General features: G+C 38.6%; 2 protein-coding genes across 2 annotated transcripts; both read right to left on the bottom strand.

Annotated features, from left to right (window-relative positions):
• Positions 1–247: 247 nt before the first annotated feature.
• Positions 248–7,599, bottom strand: LOC146472876 (major facilitator superfamily domain-containing protein 6-like). The gene is made up of 2 exons (XM_085119117.1): positions 5,430–7,599; positions 248–2,879 (listed from the first exon to the last, which is right to left on the bottom strand). Exons 1-2 carry the CDS (start codon positions 6,973–6,975, stop codon positions 2,593–2,595), a joined length of 1,833 nt encoding a protein of 610 aa, XP_084975243.1. The 5' UTR covers positions 6,976–7,599; the 3' UTR covers positions 248–2,592.
• Positions 7,600–12,829: 5,230 nt separating this feature from the next.
• Positions 12,830–23,610, bottom strand: LOC146472875 (RNA-binding protein with multiple splicing-like). The gene is made up of 13 exons (XM_085119114.1): positions 23,245–23,610; positions 23,083–23,160; positions 21,176–21,214; positions 20,101–20,115; positions 19,319–19,381; positions 18,629–18,761; positions 17,833–17,896; positions 17,587–17,671; positions 16,891–17,054; positions 16,223–16,295; positions 15,144–15,184; positions 14,929–15,025; positions 12,830–14,131 (listed from the first exon to the last, which is right to left on the bottom strand). Exons 1-12 carry the CDS (start codon positions 23,272–23,274, stop codon positions 14,956–14,958), a joined length of 855 nt encoding a protein of 284 aa, XP_084975240.1. The 5' UTR covers positions 23,275–23,610; the 3' UTR covers positions 12,830–14,131; positions 14,929–14,955.
• Position 23,611: the final 1 nt, after the last annotated feature.

Genomic DNA, 23,611 nt, shown 5'->3' with positions numbered 1-23,611 from the left:
GGATTCTTCAGGAATCAAGTAAAAATACGGTATGAATTTTAGAGGAAAGGTCTGAAGAGTACCGAAAATTACATATTCTGGTCTGAAACAGGGACAGGATTTGGAGAACCGAGCCGCACACTCCCACCAAAAATTCCAAGCAGTATCCTCACCGGGTCTGTGACTGACCGGAGTACAAAACTGTTGAGTGGTGGAGAGGGAGCGAGAGGAGAGAATAGGACAAACAGACAAAAAGTGATTTTTCACCGAAATAAAAGTAGATTTATTGTTCAATAACAAGAACTATTATCTACTTACATGCACACGACCAGCTCTTCCTCTGAATACTAGTCCAGATTTCGATCCTTTTGTATTAGACCGGAGAACTGGGAGAAGTTCCCTTATAGGTACAGTCAAACCTCTTTAATACGGACACCAAGGGGACAGGAACAGGTGTCCGGATTATAGCCGGTGTCGTTTTTAGAGAAGTAGGCTTTGTATGGATTTCGGTCTCTCAGGGACCAAGTGAACTGTCTGTAATAGAGAGGTGTCCGTATTATAGAGGTGTCCGTAAAGAGAGGTTCCACTGTGTTGAGCATTCCGGCGAGGGCGGTCAATCAAACACGGCCTGTCCAGCAGGCTACCGATTCAACAGGAAAGAGTTTCTAATACAACAGAGATTATTGACGGTGGATAATTTGGGGCTACCATATTTACTCGAATAAACGCCGCCCCCGATTAAGCGCCGCATTTGGAACAAAATAGTTAATAAGCGCCGCGGCCCCGGTGCGGCGCTTATTCGAGGAATTTAGTATAACTAAAAAACCACTACAAAGCAACTCTAACAGAGCATTGGTATTTAAAGTAATTGAAAAGTGTCCAAAGAGACGAATGGTGACAATAAAAAAACGCTTCTGTTAGTTACTGTTAAATTTTCGTACAGATAGAAAATATACCGAGAAATTAAAGGAAAAATTTTTTGTCGCGTCCAATTGTCACATAAACGCCGCCCTCGAGTAAGCGCCGCATTTAAGGCGCGAAATATTTTATAAGCGCCGCGGCGCTTATTCGAGTAAATACGGTAAGGATATTTGTCTGTGCATGGACATAACTGATAATCAGTCTCCACATTCCAGATTACCCATAATTTGACTAATTTAATTAATTGTCAAAATTTGAAGAGCATCTCGCCCTACATTTTAAAAAATAATCAAACCTACAGATTCAAAAGCGATGGTAAAACTATAATCAGCTCAACAAAATTAGAAGAGCCACATTATAAAGGAAACAAAGATGAAATAATTTAAACTCGTTTATTTCACCGTTAAATGTTACACAGGTGATGTGTCCCATGTCCCGTTGTAGGATAAACCAAGAGGAAGAGATTGATATTGTACCTACTAAGCATCTCACAACTAACATTTTCCTATATCTAATTTTGATTGGACCAAGAGCAGTGGCAATAGAAAAATAATATATTTTTTTGTTATAGCAGAACAGTTCAGAAAAAAACGTTGTGCATAAATTGTTTGTTTTTTTTTCTAGTGTGTTGAGCTTTTTTCGTTTTCTTCTTTTCTGAAACTGTTTAATATATTAATTATTTTGCCCTTTTGGGTGCTGGAATACACTGAAACGTGAAATATTGACTAATCTCAAAGTTTTTAACATGAAATTTTCGCCTGAAAGCCAAATTTCGAATCGGTTTTTGGTGTTAAAAAGTTCAAAAGGAGAAATATTTATCTCATATTAATCTCACACGAGCTATTGCGAAAATTTTGTCATTCTGAAGATCTGTTCTCAATTCTCTGTGATGCTAATTTTCCCAATATTTTTTTTTTCAGTAAATCGTACCCCAAAGCTTTACAAAAGCAACATGTTCTGATGAATCAAACCATGAAGGTGAAAACTGCGAACAAACTACCCAGGTCACTTGATTGGCCACACCTCATTCGCTTCTGATAACTAGCTTGTGAAAGGACTTCCTGTATTTAACGCATTGAAGGTTATATATTACTAGTTGTTACCTTAAGAAGGAATTAAGGAATCCACTGGAAATAAGGGTAAACGTTTTTGTGTTGTTCTTGACTAATGCCAGTTCCTCTCCGAAATTTAAATGACCCAGTTTTTGTACCAGTACACCCGGCGTTCCAATGTAAGTGCTTCAGAAGTTGCACGCTAACTAGTGGAAATTTCGATTTAAAATATTTTGTTAAATAAAATTGGACGTGGTTAGTCACGTGATTAAAATATTTAACTTATTTCAAAGAAATTTTAAATTTCTTTCACGAAATTTTAAACAGTTTACTCAAATATTTAACATATTTTCCGCCACCCACTCTTTCAAATTATCGACTGCATTGGATCAGACTTTTAATCTGCTTGAGTCGAGTTAATTTCTCGCATTTTAGTTCTTACAACCAATGATATTTTTCTTCTATAAAATCAACAACGGCTTTAAAGCCACCATTACCCAAAGTATCTAAAAATCCACAATAAATATAATTTACTTCGAATAAAGTAATTCATACTGTAAAAAATTAAATAAAAATAACTTTTTCCCATAACACATTATTTTGCGTGTCTCTAAATTTCTGGATTTTTCAATAAATTACTTCATTTAGAATCCATCGAGCTGTCGCATTCTTCTGCTCCCTTAACGTCATCTCTAATCTCCTCATCCTGATCGTCCGAAGGAATCTTGGAATATCTACTACTTTTCTCGTGGAAGTTATTGATGGCGAAAAACAGAAGAAGGATTACAAAAGAGAAAACCGCCTCAATGCGGAACGTCAAACGCGCACCAATCACGTGAACCATAACTCCGCCCAGGACTCCACCAACTGCCATTCCTAGTCCCCAGTACACTCCGTGAATTATGCCTTGGATTGTCGCTCCGGAACCTGGACTCGAACAAAGGAAAAAGTTGCCATGAGATTTAGATTTAGTGAGAACTGGAGACTGAAAGGTTAAGCCCTGCTTTTTAACTGACTGTCTTAGTACCACAAAACAAGGTTATCTACTTTGTAAATGGATTGTGAATACGTACAACCGTCTCTCGTCCCGGCCTGGAGCGAGAGAAGGCTGTAATCAGAGTAATATGGCAGGAAAAAATGAAAATATCCCTGCACATGGCGACACTTAAAACGCAAATTAAAAGAAAGAAAGAAAGAAAATCACGTACGCACACAGCCGGCAGCCTGTATCAACTTATTTTATGGGAAACAGGCGGAAGATCTCTGGTTTTTGAAAAAGTTGAAAAAAAATATGTTAGAAAATCTAGAACACGATCAATTTTATAGACGTATAGCTCAGGAAAGATTAACCTGGGGCAATTCATTTCGATTTGTTATTTGAAAAAGTTCTTAAAATAACAAATTTAACCAAAAATAATACTAGCCAACGAATTGGAAACTTTTAATTTGTTCTCAGCTTAGAAATCATAATTGATCTTTAGCCGGATTAAGACTTCAAGAACAAATATGTCAAATGATTTTTTAAAATTCTGTCAAGCTGAGAACTCGAAGTGTGACATCGTGTTTGGAGAAGGAAAATAAAGTTTTTTATATTTTGTCAGGGGGGGGTTTGAGTAAATACTTCTTGTTTTTATATGTATGTTACGCGGAAAAGCGGGGAATACACTTCCCAAAGGAAAACTACCAGATGCTCCGGAAGATACATAATAAGCGATTAGCGGGCATTGAGAAGAAAAGAAAGAAAGAAAAGAATTCGAGATTAAGGTCATAAAAAGAAAGTGTAAATAATTTAGTGAGTTAGTTTAATGTATCGTAGCAACGCGCCCAAACCGGCTTAACGTCCAGGAATTCTAAATTAATTTAGCAAGTCGCTTTCTCAGCTTTATGCATACCGGCTAAGTGATTTGTTTTAATCTATTACGAAGAGTATTTGATGTATAAAGATGGATTATTTCTTGTTATTTTGTCAAACTGTTCGTCACATTCCATTGTCCGGCTGTACTGGCTGAAATTAATTGATCCTGAGGAATCCAAGGCCGCTGTTCGGGCCGGTTGACCGTATTCCGGTCAACAGCATCCATACCGTCTCTGCAAACTCTTGCTCGCACTCGATATTCAAGACTCATTTTATATTCCGATTCGCGAATAACTGCTTTTGAATTTTTTTTGGTTCAGAAGAAGACAAATGCTTTCTTTTTTTCTCGACTTTACTCTGATGAATTTCTCAGATAAGCCCCTTTACAATGACCCAAGAAAATCGTCGTGCGGCTACTGCATGAGGTAACTAAAAGGCGTTTTCACTCGTAAGTGATTCAAAAGGCGCTTAGATTCTCAAAAGACTGACTAGCGGGAAGGTGTGAAGATCATATTCTCTTCTCGCTGCCTTAATTGTTATACTAGTTCAACCCCCAATTTCTAGAACTTTCCCTCGTTAACTGAAAAAGTTTTCTTTCATTCATTCGTTAACTTATTTTTGTCTTAAGATCAAGTGGAGCTTCAATTTTGCATTTTGGGAGTCAGAAGTGGACGCGGAATAACAGAGTATAGAATTTAAAGGAGTTAAAATTTCAGGAATAAAGATTAGCGCATTGCACACTGCTTGCTAGGGAATAATGAAACGCAAAAATTGTGTGAGTAAAAACGAAATAATCGATATTGCCAAGAATGTCAATTTGAAGACCAGACATATTATCCCGCAAGGAAATTTTTATCGTAAAATAAGTTTCCATTATTCGAAAGCTAGGCCGAAGCATTTAATTGAAGGTTTTGCTTAATAGGTACTGAACGAATAGAAATACAATTTTTCCTGTTTGTTTAAAACGTCTTTTCCAATTTTGAGTAAACAAACGGTTTTTTCGACAGTTCATCCAAGGCTGTACCCTTTGTGATCGCTGGAACTCCTAGCGCATTTATTTTAGCTAAATATATTTACTCTTTCAAATAAGCACCTTTTAGTTCGCACATAAAAAAAAAAGAAATGTAGGAATTGTGTTCCTCTATAACCCGAGTTATGTTATTTGATCAGCCAGACAGTTGAAGCAAACGCTGAAAGACAAGACGTCAAGAATTTGAAGTCACTAAACTGCTGTGCTAACAAACATTTGACTGTTAATGCCAAGCGATCGACTTAGAAGTATAAAATTAAAGCGCCATAAGAGAAATTAAACTAAATGGATTCTTGGTGATTGCTAGTGATCCAGTACCTGATAGGAAAAAAAACTGAATTCTTCTAACCTGGACCCAGATTCCAGTTCTCAGGAATCTGGACGTTAACTTGGTTTCAGTTTTAGATTACCTCGGACTCAGGACAAATTATACCTTTTATAGGTTAAGAATTAAGGCATGATTAAAGCAACCTAAGATTTGTCGATTTCATGTACACCAATAAACGTAAATGCATATGCTGAAGACAAAGTTTTGTGTCTAAATAGAACTTTTACTGAACCATTTTAACGGGAAGTTTCAAAACCTCTTTACCTGGTTGTGGTCCAACGTACGCCACACTTGCAGTCCACACGCCTCCGTAGGTGAATCCTTGAAGAGCTTCTAAGGGTAACACCCACCAAGGCTCCTGCAAGTACGAGTATAGCAAAAATCGTAACCCATAGCACCCCAGGCCAGTGTACAGCACGGCATCGTGGCCAATCTTCTGGACAAAGTAGGTTGCCATGAAAAACATCACCACCTCGGACATGCAGTTAACGGCAACAATAATGGTGAAGAGGATTGGAGTTCCACCGATGTCTTGAAGAAACCAAAACAGGAATGAAAGCTGAAGACTGTGAGAAAATCCCAGAAAAAGGAGTGTGAAGATAAACGCTCCGTTCTTCAGATTGCAAAAAACCTTAAGTCCTTTCCAGAATTCGTTCTCCGTCGGCGCGTCGTGTTTCGGTGGTGCCGGTTGGAACTTGAAGAAGAATGCCACGAAGAAATCTACAATCATTGCACTTGCAAACACGTAGAACACTGGCACATAGTTGATGCTATCCTCATATGGACATGTGTTGAAAGCCGTGACGACCGCTCCGGACATCAGAGATCCTATTCCCCATCCTATTGAGCCAAACAGTCGCTGTCTACCATACTCATGCTCGCGTCCGATTAAGATGCCGAGTGTTCCGCTATCGGTCAACATGGGAGCTGGCGCCGCGATAAATTCACCAAGAAACACGATCACGAGCAGTGTTATGAAGATTGTCTGGTTGTCCTTTACGCGGAAATCATCCTTCATATTTGGCTTTTTGCGCTTTTTGTTTTTTGTCAATATTTTCGATGGGCTTTCTTTGGCTACTCTCGGATTATCTTCGTGTCTCGGTTCGTTTTCCTCAGAACTCTCTTCTTGAACCAACTTGGAATCGTCCGGATTGTTAACTTGCCCTATGTCATTCTTGAAATCTTTCCTCTTGTCATAATCGGAATTCCCAACCAATTTTTCCACATCACTTGAGATTTGAGGCGCTGTGGTCACATCCAAGCCACCATGTAAAATATTTATTTTACCTTTTCTCGTAATAACATGCTGCCCATTTTGTAAATCCGTTTTAGCGTTTCCAAAACCGCTTCGGCGCGCGGAGCGATCGATAGCCGCGTCTCCTATAAGGAGTTGGCCGTTATGGCTTAAGTTTGTCCCGTTAGTCTCGGGATAACACGGGAGATTAAATGGCGAAACGATGCTCTGTGAAAAGTGGGCCACAGTTGTTCCTAGAATAGAGACAACGAGTATAAGCTTGGGTCTATTGCAGACATCGGTGACCATTCCCCAGAGCGGAGAGCACAGCATCTTGACGAAAGGGCGAACGCCGAGTAGGATCCCAGATTGTCGAGCTGTAAGCCAAAGTTGTTTGTAGAACACTCCAAGATATGGAAGGAAAGCACCGGTTGCCATAAAGAAGAAAAAGAAAGACAACTTCGGCACGACCAAGTCGTTGTCGATTGAGTTCAAGATCTTTTTAGACATTTTCATCGATTCGTTTTCGAATTTCTGGCATTGCTTCGAGGGGTTCTTCGACGTTTCCGTCTCCATTTGAGATCTCACAATAAGTCCTCGAATCGTCGCCGATGCTGATATCGATCCAAACGTCGAGATTCAAACCTCAGAAAAACGACAGAAAAATCAATATTGCCTTACTGTGATATAACAAATCACAGTCGGAGACATCGCGGGATGAAATGAGATTACCCCAAGAATTTCATTTGCAGCCGTCGGCTCAACTCGACTTTACAACGTCTTTAACGATCGCGCCGGTTGAAGTAAGATGAAGTAAGCTCGGAGTGGCCTCGCGTGAAAATAATATAATTTGAAGCACTTTAAACCACCTTCGTCCTAATGTAAACAGCTGAAACCAACTGTTTATTAGCTGCGAAACATGATTTACATTTACAAATTCATGACTACGCGGTAGACAATGCCGCGTGTGTCTTGTCAATATAACCGAGTGACAGTCTTAGTCTTCATGAAAGCCTCATCAAATAATCGCTTAGAATTCTTCGCGGTTTCCATTGGCACCGCTTTTCATGGCAAAACACGTCTCAATAGACACTGGATCAACAATTTATCTTACTGATGAATAAACATTTCCATTGTACTCTTTTTCTTCAACTGGAATGGAAATCGAATCAATTAAGTAATTTTTCTCCGTCCCTTAATTCGTGCGATCTAGCGAGGTCATTCTGAGACCCAAAAAAAAATCTATATATAAAGGCGAAAAAGTGGCCATTTAAGTATGCAAATGCAACTTTTTATCTCCAAATATTTAATTTACACTGATCATAAATTATTCCATAACGTTATTTTATTACTTGAACGAACGATTATTGGAAGCAAGTAAATATATTGCGAATTATTGGAAAGTAACCTCTCAGTGTTTTTGGGACCTTCCCTGCCTTGCTCACTATGATGAGGAAAAACAAAGTAAAGCAATAAGGAAAGAATCGTGCTCGTTCAAAGCAAACCTATATAATTTACAAAGTTCACTTGAATGGCGTCATGCCGCTGTTTTTGCAGCTGGAAAAAAGAATTCCAATTCTTTAAGCTAGCCGCACCTATATTTTAATATTTAAAATTGTTTCTCTTCCAAAAATTCAACTGTTTTGGGCGGTACAAAGTCTTCTTTTCAGCAACTAGCTACGAAAGACAAAAGATACGACGCGTTCACATGAAATCTTCACGTCAGCTTTCAGAGAAAATATACTATAGTTAACTGACCGTAGCTAAGCAACGGGAAATTATCTAAAACCATGAAGCAATGCAAATAGATAAAAATGGGAAGTTTACTTTCACGCTGAATTTTAAGATAACCCGGCTCAGGGTATTTTGTCAGTTGCTTCAAACATGTTTTATCCAAATTGTTGGTCTTTCTTTTGTTCAGCACCTCGGTGAAGATGGATTCGGCACGCACGTTCGGCCACCCACACTTTTCCTCGATTGTTTTTAATTTTATCAGATTGATTTTACTATTTTCTGTCGGTTGATGAATGTTTTGTTAGAAGAAAGCGGCCAAGAGTGATCTCGTCTTTTATGTGACTCAAAAAAGCCGTTAACAAAGACATGTTGAAAAGCGAAGAATATTTAATTATTTTAGTTTTAATACTCCCACGCAGAATTGTACCGAAGCTAGCCAACTGATCCACTGAAAGACTTTCCTTTTCACTCATCGAACAGGATATTGGTTTGAGTTTTATATAAAAAACACTGTTACATGAAACACAGAATCGAAAGAATCTAAAAGAAATTCAGGCCACCGTAAGCTTTCAAATTAGACAAATTATTAGTGGTCTGCCGTGGTTACAAATACAGTCAATCACGATTTTTGCGATGAATAACTGTAGGCATTATAAATGAGAAAAGGAAAATAGTAAAAGCAATCAAAAATACGAAAACAGTTTCTTTTAAACGAAAATTAGGCTTGAAATTAAAATTAGGTAAACAGTGTGGTTTCCTGTGGTTTTTGGTAAAAATCATCTTTTCGCGCGCAGCTTTCAGTCCAGTGCTAAATTTGTAATGATCTAGCGCCCCCAAAAAGGAGCCACAGACAGCGTTCATAAACAGCAGCGGTAATTACGCTGTTGCAAGATAAAAGCAATTTTTTTTGTAAATCTACAGTGAAACGCATTGCAGACAAAGTGGTTTGAGATTGTTAATTTTTAAAAATACGTCTCATATTGAGGTCACTATTAGCGCCGGTGTTTGATAGATCAGCTTAGTACTAGCGTGTTTAATGATTTTCATGAAATTGTGGTTATGTTAATATTACTGGAAATGACTTGCACGAAAACTTATGAATGGGCCAACACTAAAACATCATTAGTTAATTCTATAATAGGCCCGGCGGAAGATGGAATTTTCACTTCATTGGAATTAATCTGAGATCTGTCAAGTACTCAACGAATGAGAACTTCGTGATAAGAGCTGTTTCGCAATTTTAAGCACCATGAAAGCTAATAGCTTTTAGACTGAAATAACAAAATCAAAAACAATTGTTTTGACACGCGCAGAAATTAAGCTGTCCTTGAACGAAGACGAAATCCTCAACTGAAAAGGTGTTTAATCGGTAGATGTATAGAGCTCTAGCAAAAGTGACAAAATTTGGCGAGACTTGTATGTGTCAAAAAACAGTCGTGATCCACCGCACAAAATTGAAATACTGAGCACTTCCCAATGCCAATTATTCCTCGATTTAAAATCATTTAGAGAGTAGCTCGATATTAATCCATTAACACGAAGACAATTTCCGTTCAATCAAAGTTAACCATGTCTACTGAGGGAAATAAAAACTCAAAATTTTGTAACAATCACCAAAGGATTGCCGAAGGAGGGAGTCAATCTGATTCTGGTGCCGTTTTTATCAAATTCACATGAAATTTCGCAGATCAACCTCAACGCTCAACTGAGACAAGTAAACAAATTTAAGAGTGCATGGTTCTTGTTTTTCGTGAGAAAAATTGGTATACAATTCCAGTTCGAAAAAAGAAACACTGTGCAGTGGACTACAGTGTAACATATTTGAAATTTAAAAATGAAACGAATATCTGCTCATTGGTGTAAAAAATATAACTTTCAACAGGCCATCCCTCAGACAAAAGTTAATTCGAAGAGGATTCTTGTAAAGACAAAGATAGGCGCGACCAAACTCATAATGGCACTTATAAAAATAAAAACATAAACGTAGACTATTCAAGTTATTTAACGTTGGCAATAAAGCTTTGGTAGCAGCGCGTTGGTCATTGGAATGCACTAACTACTTTACTTGAAAGCGTGAAACGAAAATGATCACAAAAACACTAGAACTTTAAATTAACACTGATACTATAAACGCGGGCATGTTTTGTCGCTACCAAAATACTCCCGAGTAATTTTTGTTTCCAGAAAGAACTATAGCTTCCTACGGCATAAAAATGCACCAGTTTTATACTGAATTAAATCTCATGAGGACTTTGACTCTCTTTAGTTGCTTGGTTCGTGCTGTCAATCAGTTTAGGTCATATCGCGTGCACAAAAACACAAAGCGATTCTGAACCCACAAAATAAATGTCATCAGGGGAAGACAGTTTTAATTATTCATTACTCAAGCTACTGGTTTGCTTGATTCTTCATGTAATTATAGAGTGAAAGAAAACGGTAGAAGAAAATGTAAACAGGAGGCTTTCGGAATATAGCAAAATCGAGGTTTACCATCAATTTGCTAAAAAATCCCGGACGGACATTTTGGTTGGGAATTTCCGTTCGGGTAGAATATGTTCCATTCAATCCAAGAAGGTGTAATTTCGGTTGAGACACATATTTGGCACGGCTGCGGTGAAAGCCAAAGAATGTTTTGCCCTTAGTGTTAGAGGCACAACATTCATTTGTGCCCTTCACATTCACATTGCCGCAATTATCACCATACTAGTAACCCACAACTTGCTCCTGTCTGGCCTCGTGGCTAAGTCGATAGAGCAACGGTCGATCAAATCCAGGGTTCGTGGGTTCGATTCCCTCAAAAGTCGTATTTTTTTTCTTTGCCTCGTCCGGTCTCCCATTTCCTTACTAGGGCAAACGCTCATTGGGAAATTCATGAATTAACTTAATAAGCACTTTAACAAACACTGCAGAGTTAATAATCTGATCCATCATTTGTGAGAACCAAAGGTCTGAAACTGTTATGAAAGATGCGAGACATGTGAGTGGAACACAAATTTCCATTCGGAACGGTCCAACCAGGAAAACCGGACTACCTTTACAAAAGTTCCGTTTCTTCCGGTAATTTTTCACTGGCACGATCCAAGAAGTCGTGTCCATTTGCATTCCAACGAGAATTTCCGGAAAGGTTTTGTAAATGGTAAACACTCCGAACCACCTACGCGAACAATAACAAGTTTGTCGGATTATGTAGAGAATAGGTAGAGAGAAGCCGTTTGCCCAACCATATATTTGACAAAATATTTTTGACAGAATGTTTTGTGTCATTAATTCATAAAAAATAAACTGTTGGAAAAAAAAAATGAATAATTACAGCAATCATCTGAGTAAACGTCCATCACTTTGATGTCGTTAAGTAAAGATTTGGTGACCTGATAGCCTATCATATGCAAGCGTACGTCAGATTATAGTTAATTAAAGGCAATGGTTATGAAGCCTGACAAATTTCTTTGTTATATGTTTTTGTTAGCATTTTTGGCCTTCACACTGACAGTGCACAGACGACAATAGATTTTGAAATGTGTTGGAGCAACTGACCAGTAGAAACGTTCGTTCGTGTTAAGACATTCAACTGTGCAGTGTAAACATTCAAACAAAGGATTGCGCACTGTCGCGGCCCTTCCAACATAAATTTTAGCACCATTGCTTTCACGGCAAAGTTTCATAACCAGTCCCTCAATTAACTATGATCAGATCTAGAGTTTTCCATGGTGATCATGAAGCCTTGTTTCCACCATCCATGCAAACACATGCGCAAGCACAAGAGTCCATGTGAACTCGTTTAAAGGAAAGCCAAGCACGTGGAACTGAATGATGGTTTCTTGTGTTTGAACTTAGTCGTTTCTAGAATGGCTATTCCAAAACAAGGTTGGACACCTTATGACGTTTACACAACGAAGTATTCTTAATCGCCACATACGTAGCCGATACGAAAGGATGTCGCGCGAAATTTAGAAGGTCTCATTTAATCTAATTCAGAATCTTAAAGGGTCTTAAAATTAGACACTGAACCAAAATTATAGCAATAAAGGCCAATGATTAGAAAAGGCAGTATAAACTAAGCAGAAATTCCTGGCAGAAATTACAACGTAAAAATTATGCTTGCATTGAGGTAGGGAAAAAATAGCGTAAAGCATCTGGCATTGGCTGCCAACACTTTGCAGCACTTATACCTTGACAGATTAATAGAACCATTCTTTATCAGTTGATAAAACAATAATAGTATCAAAAACATGCCTAAACATTCGTGAACAAGTTATGGTCATCTTCCCGATATAAGAAGTTACCATGGCAACAGCATGACGTGTTACAAACACCCCTAATTCTACCTTTTAAGTGGTAATACCTCAAAATCGAACTCGGAAACCCCAATTTTTTTGTTATTATGGAACTAAAAACAGGATCTTTAGATACATTTTTTTGCAAAAGTTTACAAAAACATTCCATCAGAGGAGTTCAGAGCCACAAAATTAAAGCTGAGAAGAGGCAAACGAAAGGCCCCAAATGAGGCTGGTGGGATTTCCCAAGGAACCCTTGATTTTTTCCTCTGGAGCCCAGTTATTGACGTCATTTGAACTTTGGAACACATTTATTTCTTTATTTCTGTCTTGGAGCCCTGGAACTCGGCATTTTTATGCAGACTCACTTGAGTTAGTGGTTCTCATTGACTGAGAAAAGCAAATGACTGCTCATAAACATCTTGGTCTCGTTGAATACTTTAATGTAAAATATTAATAACAATATTTACAACTTGGACTGAAACCTGTAAACAGTTGAAAAAATCTCACACCTCATTCAAATAATTTAAAAACTTTACCTTCCGACAACGAATTTTTCAGACATTTCTCGACCCTGTAAGAAAATAGCCGCTCATGAAAAATAAAAACAACGATAAGAAGGAAATATATTTTTTGAAAGGAAAGAAACAAAAAAAATTGTATTTTTTTATCAAACTGATTAAAGTTCATTTCACGTATCCTCTCTGATCAATTTTAAGCGTTCAATACAATAAGGAATGTCTAAGAAAGGTAGATTGCAGTGATAAGGAAATCTCATTCTCATTTGTATAGAAGGTTTACACAGTGTGGTGCTACTTGAAAGTTGGTACTCACACTACAGCGGACTCCTTAAGGATCCGACGCGATTTGATGTCCATAATTTAAGAAATAGTTTGCGAATTTCTGGTGCTGTTAGCGTGTTTTAATGAGCCGTAAATGCAGTGGCACTGTGCGTGTGTTACACTTTGGACAGTACAATTAACTCTACTTTACTAAACAGCAACATGACATGACCAAATAGCCTGGGTCTTATGGACAACGTCAATCGCATTGGTGAATGCCTCGTGCTTTATCTGACTGCGTTTACATCAAAATCGAGTTAGCCGCGCGCTCTCTGGGGTCCAGTATCCTCTCCGGGGTGGAGCGTGGACTCATTCCCGCAAAGAGTGGCAGGTGAACCCCCCTACTTTTAGACCAGTATTTACCATATAAGGTAGCTCTGCTACCAATAGAAAACTGAACAGATTTGTACAGAAACTATAGAGACACGATAAAGTAACACAAATACTCATTTCTCAAAAACCGTTTTCCTCGACGCGTCAATAATGCTGCCCAAAACACTTTATCTTCAGCAATTTAGAGTCTGGTTTCTGGCTATAATAATGGACTGTCCATTAGTCGAGAGTTGATTGTGACCATTGCCTTTCTTTCGAATAAAAAGGTTCAAATAATTTTCAAAGTTGTACCTTTTAAACGCAGAAATAAATATACATGTAGTAAGTTTTTTGCAGGAAATCTCAGATCAAGAACACTAACAAAATACTTTTTTTAAAATTGAGATCTTGATCATTTTTTTCCGTTTTGTTTTTTAGAGATCCAGGCTTGTCTTGAAGTTTTCTTCATATTTATCACTGAACGGCCTTTCACTGGAAAATAAATTACTTCTCAACGATTCGATGCTGTTTCGATAGCGGCACACCGAACGAGTCAATAACAACTTGACCCTGTAAGGCAAAGGAAAGAAAAGAAATCATTAGTCGACAACCAGACATCCTTGGAGATCACGAAGGAGTGATTTTCGGGACGGGACGAAGACCTCACGGGCAAAATCGGGACAAAAGTCAGCAGAATAAACCCTGCGAACCCATTTTATAAGACTGGATAAGCTCAACAGAACTTCAAATTTCTCTCATCCCATTGGCCAGAAAATGATAGTGGTTATGATGATGATGATGATGATGATGATGATGATGATGATGATGATGATGATGGTGACCAGTGATGGATGTCATTGTTGTTATTCATGAACTCTTCCTCAAATACTTTAGACAAAAATCACTACGTTTGAAACAGGAAAAAAATAAATAAATAACAATTCTAAATGTCCAAGCTAGGTCTTACTCAAAAAACGGAGATTCCCAGGGGGAATCAAGCCCATGACCTACAGATTACCTGTTGAAATACTGCTCTACCACTGGGCAGTGTGGCAGTTTTTTCAGAAGATTTTTGGCCTAAGGCTTAATAGTCGATCCACTTTTTCAAACCAAACTAACAGAAGTTTTATAACTTGTTTGAGAAAAGAAGTCAAAACATGCGTTATTTAGATCGATTTAGGATCACAATTTCATGCAGTCAAAAAGTGCCACAAAATAAGAGAGAGATACTCCTTAAACGGGCACATTTTAGAGCTCATATATGAAGAGAGTTTCTCTATAAACCAAACTTAGATGATTTTCAAAAGACTTGTTAATACGAACGATACATCCGATCGATAAAACGTATGTGAAGATAGATTTTATACCTAAAAATGATGGCTTGACTGCAAAAGTCATTCTCCCATGTTTGTTTTGGCGAATTCTATTCTGATGCCGCCTCTCTCCCCTGTTCCAAGGATCTGACTACAAATACAAAACAAAAAAGAAATAAACAAAGATGTCACAAAATTAATCTCTGGAGGTTATTTGAAAACTGTGAAAATAATATGAATTTTTGGTGGCCAGTATAAAATCCACTCACCCTTGAAGATGCTGTTTTGCATGAAATGCAGTTGCAACATCCTTAGGGAAAGAAAAAGGAAATTATCAGTTTCATTGTGGCTTATAAGTGGCAAACTGCTATTAAGGGGCACTGGCAGGGCGATATTACTCTATTTCTGTCAAAACTGCTTGAATGTTTCACAAAGTACTCTTCACTAATACGACATTGCTCTCAGAACACCAAGCAAGAACCGACCACTAGTCAAGTCTTAGCGATTCTCAAAATACAAAACAAGAGCTTGTAAAACTGGTCAGTTTTTCTCAAGTTGCAGTCCATTTCTATCTTTATCATCGACAGCAAAAGATAACTAATCACTGACTAGTTTCTCACCTCTAGTACAGCAATAGGCAATTTTTATAATGGCATCATTTGACTACAACAACCAGAATTCATTTCGTTTCCCTTTCAAATTCATATTTTGTTATTCCAGTGGAATGTAAATAACCACAGTGTAGTTATCATGAGAAGGCAATACAACTGAAGATTCTGGTACCTGTAGCCAAATAGCGCCCTATTGAAAGTGCCCTATTGAGAAACGAACTAGACCATAATTTAAAATATTTCCATTGATGCAGATAAGTCTACTGGTTATTCAAAAGTGACATTGAAAGTAGGCGACACCGTGTCCCTTTAACCTTCTCCAAGAGCAAGAAGGTACAAGGTACTGGGCATTCTTTGCATTGCGTGTTTAACGTAGAAAAGGACAGATAAAGCTAAAACAGAAATTACCGAAAGATCAGTCAAGAGTGAAGAAATAGATTATCGAAAATAACATAATTATGCTCACAACTGAAATGCGTTTAAAGGAACTTTAAAATCTAAGCGCTGCCGTATTATAGTAAAGAAAAACTAGATTATCAATTTGAGGTTGTTTGTTGGGCATCTTTACTTCACGCCGACTGCAATTAATATAAGAAGAATCTAACAAGAGGATAGAAAGGATTAGATGCAAGACCGGCAAATGATTGACCTAACTTCACGCCTGCAAATGATACTGCATGCTGCGAATTCCTGAGCTACTCTAAGCTCCTCATGTAATAATAAAAACAAATAAGTACCAAGTATTCCACGAAACAGACTGGATTACCAAGTCCTTTACTATGCATTTTAAGGCGCCGAAATCCGGGTTTCCTAGAAAAAAAAAATTATTATTTTTTATCAGTTTCATTTTACAAACAATCAATTTTACTGCCAACTGATGCAGTAGTGAATCTAGGGAAGAACACAATTCTGACACATTTTCACTCCGCCCACGTTGCAATGCATCTCGAGATCTTACCAAGTCTCGCAGATGAGGATGATTAAAGGTAGCCGACTACCTTTAGATCCGGCAATCCACCGCAGCGTACGAAAACCTTAAAAACGCTCGTAAAAACGCACGGAAGAGTTATAAAAACTTCAAACCTAGTATACACATTGTTGCTAGTGCAAAGGGCGAATTTTGCAAAAACTGTGGCTTTCTATGTGCCTATTTGCAGTGTCAGGTTCGCAAGGTATTGTGGTAACATGTACAACCGCGATGTTTTCCGGACGGTGGACTGAAAACCGTCTAACTGTTTTGGTTATCTTCTAGCATATTACAGTTGTATCTTGTTTGTTAAATCGCGGATAGGGTCGCTTCTTTCTCAACCTAATGGGTGCACTGGGACGATTACAGTAATGCGTACCATAAAGAAATTCATGCGACCAAAGTATGCAAATTCCTGCAAAAATCAACAAGACTTACTCGGAAAATTTTTCCTTCAGTTGTTGTTCAGTACATCCTTTATCTAAGTTAGCTACGAACAGCGTGGGACAAGGTAGATTTCCCGCCATGTCTCCGAACAATGCCATTTGAAGCGGCGCTGTTGGGGAGGCTAATGGGAGGATAGGATGGTGCTGAGGGAAACTCTGAAACAAATAATACAACCGTAAACAACAGCACTGATGAAAATTCATTCGCATCACAGTAGCTAGCTCGTTAAGTAGAAAACGTTTTTGCCGTTTGAAAATAGGGAAAACATGGCACAAAACACAGTAGTCCAGACCCAGAATTCCTCTCTCCCCAACTTGTAAAGGATCGGAATGGAAATTAACCTGATGTACTGAGAAACACAGTGGATTGGATCCGTTAAGAGGACGAAATCTTCTCCCATACAAGTCTGGGGCGATCTCACATATCAAATGACAAGTTTAATGTATGATTGCTCACTCTTATTCTTTACGAAACCTTTCTTCTTGTTTCCTTTCCTACAACATCTTTTCATAATTTGAAGGTGTCTACTGCCTTTGAAACAAATTGGAACCGATTTGTGAATCTGAGCACTGATGGGCTCGGGACATTTGGTTCACTGATTTAAACAGTTTTGAGCCTAAACAAGAGAGGAAACCCCTTGATCCTCTCTTGGCCTAAAGGTAATGGCTGCATGTGGCGATAACTTACTTGTAGCTGTTGAAAGAACGTAGGATGGTGATTAAAAGGGTGGTGTGCTGTTGCTGCTGCAGCCATTATGTCGCTAAATATAGGGCTGACAAAAAAAATCCACGCATAAGCAGTTAGTATAGCAACAAAGAAGAAGAAGAAGAAGAAGAAGAAGAAGAAGAAGAAGAAGAAGAAGAAGAAGAAGAAGACGTTTACACGCTTCATTATATGGATCATTTATGCTCAGTCACGTTTGTTTTTACTCACGTAGGGTATGTCAGGCTCGGCTCTTGTGTTGGTAGAAATCCTGCTGTTGCAAAATCTGCGGGTACTAAAACAACACACACAAACGATTAAATTGCGATGATGCTTTTCTTTGAACTCTACAAGTGGATCTAACTTCTGCGGAGTCTGTGCATAAGATTTAAATTTCAACCACTCAAATAAAAGCTATAGAGTGTTATAATAGTGGTCAGTTCACTTAAAAATCTGTTAGTGAAATCCTATGATCGGTAACTTTCAGTCAGTTGCTTTTTATGATAGTGCACAAGGTTGGTTCGCTGATTACTTCAGAGCACCGGCTGTAAGAGTGTGGATTTAACCGTGAGGAAAGCTATTTAGCAGTACTTTCCTATAGTAATCTTTGTTATGCTGAATAATGTGCACGGCTGTAAGTCTGTTGATAAAACACACGCCTATGAATCGTCCTGAGATGTAGTTTCCAGCGAGAGTCGGTTAATCGAGCTGAACAGCTGGGTTTAAATTTTGACTTTCAAGAAATCCTGACGCAAGATCATTAATTGGTCCATGTGCATGCTAAACTCAGTTGTATTCTTTTTCAGCGCGTTCGTACCCAGCTCCCTTTGGCTGTCGTTTCATTTACACACAGTTCCTCCCTTCACAGTTCTTCCAACTCAAACGCTTTTGTTTGAGTATCCCGTACGCGTAATCGCACGATCGACGACTAATTCAGTGTGCGAGGACAGTGGCGATCACTTACGAGATGTGCAAATGCAAATAACAACACTGACCAGTAAGAAGAAGAAATTAACTATTTACTCACAGAATTGAGGCTCCCTTGGATAAAAGTGCGGGGCCAATACGGCTTGCTTATTCACCGGTTTGGATACCTTGGTATTGGAACGAGCGAACTCCAATCGCAACGTGAGAGAGGCATCAGGATCGAATCGTACGCCCTGGAAAGAAATACGGCCACTTAACTTATTTACTAAAGAATTAATAGCAGAAACCTTAACGCCTGACTTTTTTCTCCGCACTGAAATAAACTCCCAATTGTTGTTTCTCCGAGGGTGTTTTAAATGTCAAAATGTCAGCTGTTTAGGAAACGACTATGGGAAATGGAAAACAATTTTCATCACACAGAGATCTTGATTATGGAAAATCCCATAGAACACAGTAAGTAACCTTTTCAGAATACCAATCTAGACTGAAAAAAGTTATCATCATTAAAAGAAAAATCATTTTCTTCATTGTGGGATTCTGTTGTTATTTAACAGAGCCCGGCGGTTGTTCTAAGAGCGGATAACTTTATCCAGCGGATCTGTAAGTCGCTATCCAATGGATAAAATATACTCCAACTTATACATTTGATCCGCTGGATAGCGATTTATCCAGCACTGTTATATGTTCTTTGAACAACTGGGGCCAGAACACTAAAGGTTCATTTGTCAGCATTGAAATTTTCCGAACTAAGTATGCGCCGATAGACACGAAAATGAAAAGATTTCTTTACCTGTAATGAAGCTTTGGCTTCTTCAGCTTGTTCTCGGCTTTCAAACGTCACAAACGCTACTGGCTGAAATAAAATTTAGGCTGTGTGTCAAAAGGAATGCTGGTTCCAACGAAAAACTGAAATAACAAAATGTTTAAGTCTTATATCTGGTCCAGTTGCAGGCAGATCCGCGATTGAGTAATTCTTGATAAAAAAAATCACTGCCGGTCAACTCCTCTGCAACAGAGGTATTCATAGTCACGGTTATCAGGGGAGCAAGGACGGTGCAGTGGTGAGAGCACTCGCCTCCCACCAATGTGGCCCCTGTTTGATTCCCAAACTCGGCGTCATATGTGGGTTGAGTTTGTTGTTGGTTCTCGTCCTTGATTCGAAAGGTTTTTCCCCGGGTACTCCGGTTTCCCCTCTCCTCAAAAACCAACGTTTCCAAGTTTTCAATTTGATCTGGATTATTGTCAAGCACTTTATCATGAGCTTAGATCAGGCTCGGGAGATTGTGCAAGCATTCCCCGTGTTATTGACTTAAAATAATTTACTTTACCTTTAATTACTTTTACGGTTATGCGAATCGGATGATGACGATGATGATGATGGTAGTGATGCCCGTGACGATTACATAATATCAATTGAGAGTTTATTACGTGCAGCCGTCAGACGAGTAATATCAGGAAGAATTTCAGTTGTATTGGAAATAAATGATGAAGGGTGTTTTGAAATAATCTGCTTCTCATTTTCGTCTATAACCATTTTGAATAAGAGAAAAACAAAACTAAAATAATACTCACTGACTGAGTTTTGCCCTGTGTAGAAGGAGAAAGAAAAATATGAACTTCCATTATTAGTTCAGTATTAACTGGTAACGGTTGTCTATTGAGTACTGTAATGGGAGTTAGTCCACCGTGAAGAAAAGTTACAAGGAAGAACAGAAGGGTATTCAGTCGGTCTCTTTTACTTTACAAAAGTCGTCAAAATTCCTATCATTTAACTATTTCACGATTTAACGCAAATGAAAGGACAACTTTACTCGACCAGTTCATCCATAACTGATTAAAACAATTAACTGAAAAATTTAACATGCGTTCTATTGTTAGTTGATCAAGAACCGGAGATACTGAAATGCCTTCTCAATGCTGCGTCGCAAAAACGCGTGCATAACGGTGCGGTTTAAATAACGCAAGCACAATCCTCCCCGAGGTGCATGAAGCTAGCTTTCAATGAGGTTCTATTCAAAGCTCGCCTGAAAATGTTTCTAGCTCTTAAAGTAATAACTCTGAAAGCAGGAGAATTCATGCTGTGATTTCTTTAGACCGATTAACACTTTCAATTAACTCCCTGGCAAGAAATCAATTGAGTGTCGACCTTGGAAAAGTTTCCCAGCATATTGTCCCGATTGGGTGCACACCAATGATTGTGCGGTTGATTACTGCTCTGTAACAGGTCACATTATGCTTGCTATTAATATGAATACTGTTAGAACACAAATCTGAGATCAATACCATCGGCATAGCCAGAACCCATCAAACAAGGCGTACTCCTTTTAAGTTGAACAGTTCTTAAAAGCTTGGAGTCATTCCGCGTCCAAAAAGTAATAAACCACGCATACAGCAATCAGTTTTTCAGTGAAGGCTTCCGAGATGACATTGTAATATATCGAGAAAAAGAAAACTGTGGCTAGAATTGAACTCGTCCAGTGTTATAAGTGAGGTGCTATACCTCGATTATCTATTGAAGTTGGAGTTAATTCGGGTCAGTTGTGACACCATAATCCTTGGGATATATTATTCACCAGGACGCAGGTGAATACAAAGTCAACCGATAATTACTTCTTATACCCCATAAGGTTAAAAACATTATTCTTACTTGTTTATCCGTGAGCTTCAATAGCGATCCCTCGTATCCCTAAACAATAAAACAAGCAAAAGAATATGTGAATCTCTCAGTCAAACTGAGTCAAGCAAGTCAAGCGTTTTTATTTGATCAAAGGAAAACAACACAATGTGTAATCAACGTGTTGGCGCTTGAGGAATTAAGTTTGTTTGATCGAGTAATGAAAAACAACCAAAAAATGTACTCAAACTAACGACTCTACGTCTCTCGTAATTCCAAGATGCCGGAAAACGTTTGCGCACAATATCAATCTGCGGTTACGCGCGTTTTGTATTAGACCGTGCTGTGAATGAAACGAATATTGGTATCCGTGTTTTTCACTTTTATTATGCAAAGAAGGCAAGGCCAAGAGTAAATTAATCGCCCACGGACCTACTAATAATATCCTATATGTGCTCTGCTTTGCTTTAAAGTACATAACGTATCATATTGAAAACGTCCAAAGAGATTTCGGCACCGAAAGCAGATTCCGGCCGCCATTTTCTCAAAAACTCTGGACGATACATGAACTTGAAGTAAAGGAAAATAAATTACTGTAAAAGCGACAAAATTATCATAATGACCAGTCCGCCCAAATGATTAAGATTCGAAGTACTGTATTTGACGATAACACAGATATGGATATATAGCTGACGAAGAGAAAAAGTGTGCAAACCCGTGCAAATAAAACTGTGATTTCACTACTGAAAGTAGACCACTGAAGATCGAAATGGAAAAATGTTTGTGCCGGAGATTAGTTTAACACATTGTACGATGTTCGATGAATGGCGAATTTTCTGCAAGTTATTTTGAGAACCATGCTACGTACAAATTAATTCTTTTGAAATGTTGATAAACACTGTAGTGTTATGAGCTATGACCAATGGAATATTTGCGTATTCTTTCTCGCCCAAGTTTGTAGATCTAAACAACCAGAAAGTACTGTGAGATTCTAAACAATTTTATCGCCAACAACTTGAATTATTGTTCGTTAAAATGATAATTAAGTCACAAGTTTCGGAAAACGGTGGGTACATAACAGATGTATCTCTAGCAAGTTTCATTGCAAGTAATCACCTCCGATGCAAATATTCTAGCCACACACTGCTTCGCAAACTCTGTCTATTCTTTCTGGGCACCTAATTAGCTTGCCTTGTCCTTAATTGCTCTTGGAATCACCAGCGCAGAGAAGTGATAATTGCGACTTCGTTTCATCTAACTTCATAGAATTTGCAACCATTTCCACTTTGTACCAAACGGAAGGTCATGAAATTAAACAACCTCCGTTACTCCTCGACGGTTGGCCGTTAAATTTCGGATCCTGTACATTCCAGTAAATAATAAAGAAGAGCCCATAAGCCGCCTCTTTGTTTTGTTGTTTGCATATACGATGAGTTAGCTTAACACCACAAATCGCTTCGTTTTCATAATGGCCGCCCGAGACGCTTTGCAAATATTTGACAAAATTGGAGAAACTGACTTTGCGCAATTAAGGAAGTTTAGGAAACTTATTTCAACTAGCGCCGGCAATTAAGTTCCAAAACCTATTGGATCGTACAAAGCAGCGTATTGGCGGTATCTAATAAAAGCTAGCCGAAGGTAACAAACGCCGTTTTCAATATTCATTCGGTTCTTTCGCAGCGTAGCTTGAACCCTACGACCTCGGCCAAGTCGATTTCAAAACATTGACAGAGTCATTTAAATACTGTACTTAACGGTAATATGAGTTTACTTAGCGTTTTCAGCTCTTAGTTGACTCATTTAAGGAAAAAATTTGGGACAGGGGCCAAACGAGCCCCATTCAAGTTTAATGTCTTGTTTTTCGGCATTTTCAGCCGAGCCGTAACCGATGATAAAAATATTAGCGAACTAACAGCTGAATGGAAGAAAGCGCACCGTACCTTGAAGCCGCGGAAAAGAAGGTAGATTTCACGGGGTTTGACATCGATGGGCAATCCGCTTACGAACAGAGTACGAACCTAGGAAGGAAAGGATTAAAATGTTGCAGACGCATGGGTGTGGAGACATACTGCTTCCTATCTCGCCGTATAACTGTTCCAAACCTCGTCATCAGAAGTCGATTTTGTGTCCATGGCCCTAACTGCACCTCTGTAGTGCTGTGCGCAAGACTCGCTCAGTTCAGTGACAGTGTTAGTGCTTTAGGTGCGGAGGTGCTTGTAACGTGCAGTGTAACAACATGGAAAGCATTACAACCTTCTACAATATTAAAATGGCCTCTGCTATTCCCTGCAGCTGCATGGCACAACCAACAGGTAACTCTGCATGACGTAAGAATTTTCTTTCCCGCGTGACATTCCATTGCAAGCTACACGTGAAAAGAATCCCACTGAGACGCTTTAGTCTCCATGACAACAGTTATATTGAGGTGGAAAAACCATTGTTTTTCCCCTCAAAATTTAGGGTAAACAG

Source organism: Pavona decussata, unplaced genomic scaffold (genome assembly GCF_977016875.1).
Source record: "Pavona decussata unplaced genomic scaffold, jaPavDecu1.1 SCAFFOLD_96, whole genome shotgun sequence".
In the NCBI taxonomy this organism is placed as follows: domain Eukaryota; kingdom Metazoa; phylum Cnidaria; class Anthozoa; order Scleractinia; family Agariciidae; genus Pavona; species Pavona decussata.
The sequence above is the reverse complement of the archived record's forward strand: the minus strand, read 5'-3'. Positions and strand labels throughout refer to the sequence as shown.

What these genes read in the sequence shown, in the direction of transcription:
- LOC146472876 (XM_085119117.1), bottom strand. Translation starts at nt 6,975, where the DNA reads ATGGAGACGGAAACGTCGAAGAACCCCTCGAAGCAATGCCAGAAATTC. An exon ending in GTACGTTGGACCACAACCAG is followed by an intron (nt 2,880 to 5,429) that starts GTAAAGAGGTTT and finishes GTTCGAGTCCAG; the next exon opens with GTTCCGGAGCGACAATCCAA.
- LOC146472875 (XM_085119114.1), bottom strand. Translation starts at nt 23,274, where the DNA reads ATGGACACAAAATCGACTTCTGATGACGAG. An exon ending in TCCAAGGGAGCCTCAATTCT is followed by an intron (nt 17,897 to 18,628) that starts GTGAGTAAATAG and finishes GTGTTGTTTTAG; the next exon opens with TACCCGCAGATTTTGCAACA. An exon ending in TCTGTTTCGTGGAATACTTG is followed by an intron (nt 15,185 to 16,222) that starts GTACTTATTTGT and finishes TCTTTCCCTAAG; the next exon opens with GATGTTGCAACTGCATTTCA.